The 2,351-nt window shown below is 50.0% G+C and overlaps 1 protein-coding gene across 2 annotated transcripts in view; it reads right to left on the reverse strand.

Annotated features, from left to right (window-relative positions):
* Positions 1–305: 305 nt before the first annotated feature.
* LOC106814965 (round spermatid basic protein 1-like protein) overlaps positions 306–2,351 on the reverse strand; it is a 4,636-nt gene continuing 2,590 nt past the window's right edge. For both annotated transcript variants that reach the window (XM_014819362.1, XM_014819360.1), the window contains exons 4-5: positions 1,728–1,836; positions 306–817 (exon numbers count right to left, since the gene is read on the reverse strand). In XM_014819362.1, coding sequence (XP_014674848.1) covers positions 596–817; positions 1,728–1,836 — 331 coding nt within the window. In that variant the 3' untranslated portion in view covers positions 306–595. The remainder of the gene's footprint in view (positions 818–1,727; positions 1,837–2,351) is intronic.

Genomic DNA, 2,351 nt, shown 5'->3' on the forward strand with positions numbered 1-2,351 from the left:
TGTCAGGGGTTGTAGTGCCAGATCTCACGATGCTAACCCTAAGTTATCATGATATCATAGGAGTTAGGGGCAGAGCCTGGGTGTCAGGGGTTGTAGTGCCAGATCTCACGATGCTAACCCTAAGTTATCATGATATCATAGGAGTTAGGGGCAGAGCCTGGGTGTCAGGGGTTGTAGTGCCAGATCTCACGATGCTAACCCTAAGTTATCATGATATCATAGGAGTTAGGGGCAGAGCCTGGGTGTCAGGGGTTGTAGTGCCAGATCTCACGATGCTAACCCTAAGTTANTAGTACTGTTTGAGTCGTACGCCGTGACGCTAGCTGGAGGCGTCCATGTCCGGCGTGTAGCCCGCGGGGTAGTACTGCTCGAGTCGTACGCCGCGACGCTAGCTGGAGGCGTCCATGTCCGGCGTGTAGCCCGCGGGGTAGTACTGTTTGAGTCGTACGCCGCGACGCTAGCTGGAGGCGTCCATGTCCGGCGTGTAGCCCGCGGGGTAGTACTGCTTGAGTCGTACGTCGCGATGCTAGCTGGAGGCGTCCATGTCCGGCGTGTAGCCCGCGGGGTAGTACTGCTTGAGTCGTACGTCGCGATGCTAGCTGGAGGCGTCCATGTCCGGCGTGTAGCCCGCGGGGTAGTACTGTTTGAGTCGCACGTGCCACGCGATGCTCGACACGGCCGTCAGCGTGCGGAACTGGTGAACGATGTTGCGCGGGATGAAGTAGATACAGTTGTCGCGCAGCTGGAAGCGAGCGTAGCGCACGCTGCTGTCGCGACGAAGCTGATTCAGCTTCGCGTCGTCCACCCACTGTATGCACTGCAACGAACAACGATGTGGGGTGAACAACGACCCACTGTATGCACTGCAACGAACAACGATGCGGGGTGAACAACGACCCACTGTATGCACTGCAACAAACAATGACAAGGCGTGAACAACGATACAGGGGAACCATGACGCAGCAAGAACAACAACCCACTGTATGCACTATAACGAACGAGGTGGGGTAAACAACGACACCGCTGTATGCACTGCAACGAACGACAGGGAGTGAACAACGAGTGTGAACAACAACCCACCGTATGCACTGCAACGAACAACGACAGGGGCGTGAACAACGACCCACCGTATGCACTGCAACAAACAATGACAGAGGCATGAACAACAACACAGGGGAACAACGACGCAACCTGAACAACAACCCACTGTATGCACTGCAACGAACGACAGGGAGTGAACAACGAGTGTGAACAACGACCCACTGTATGCACTGTAATGAACAATGACATGGTAGAACAATGACACAGCATGGACAACCAACCACTGTATGTACTATAATGAAAAATTATTGAGAATGAATAACTGTCCACCGAATGCACTGTGACGAACACCACGAACTCATGGCAGACTCATGAACATTAATGTTAACTTGAACATTTCAGGACAAATTCCTATGTGGATCGAGTATTGTAATCCTCGACATGACTATGTCGTTACTTATGCGATAACCATGTAATTACCCGAGTAAAAGCTACGTAGTTACTAACGAGGCACACAGGTGAGTTAATTACCTGTTACACGGACAAATGAACAACCGGCCACCCACCTCACGCACGGTAACGACTGCGACAGCTCCATAACGAGTCGCAGCTACATAGTTACCTGTATGACAGGTACATGATAATTAACGAGGCGTGCAAACGAGCTGCGTAGATGAGTTAATTACCTGTGACACAGGCGGTTCGTGAAGATCCAGCTGCAGTTGATTAACGACTTCTTGGAAATCCCCGGCGTGGAAACAGATCACATCCTTCGTCACTCTGTTGTATGAGTATCTGCACAGATGTACAAACATTATATATGTATATATACATATATCATGTTTGTACATCTGTGCAGATACTCATACAACAGAGTGTGTTTGTATATTATACTACGTATATATATACATATATATACGTAGTATAATATACAAACACACACTTTATATTATATGTACAACTCTATATCGCAGCCTATATCATTTTGAGTACGTTATAGATTCTCCGTACATGTATGATACGCACACACGCACACGCACGCACGCACACACACACACACATATGAATACATAAACATACGTGTTGATATACACATACAGATACACATTTATAAATGTACATGTGCACGCACTTGCACGCACACACCCACTTGCACGCACGCACGCTTGCACGCACACGCACGCACACTTGCACGCACACACGCGCACGCACACACACGCATGCACGCACGCACACACACACGCACGCACGCACGCACACGCACACACACACACACACGCACGCACACATCGCTGGACACCGGTCACCAG

This window comes from Priapulus caudatus, unplaced genomic scaffold, assembly GCF_000485595.1.
Source record: "Priapulus caudatus unplaced genomic scaffold, Priapulus_caudatus-5.0.1 Scaffold1013, whole genome shotgun sequence".
NCBI lineage: Eukaryota > Metazoa > Priapulida > Priapulimorpha > Priapulimorphida > Priapulidae > Priapulus > Priapulus caudatus.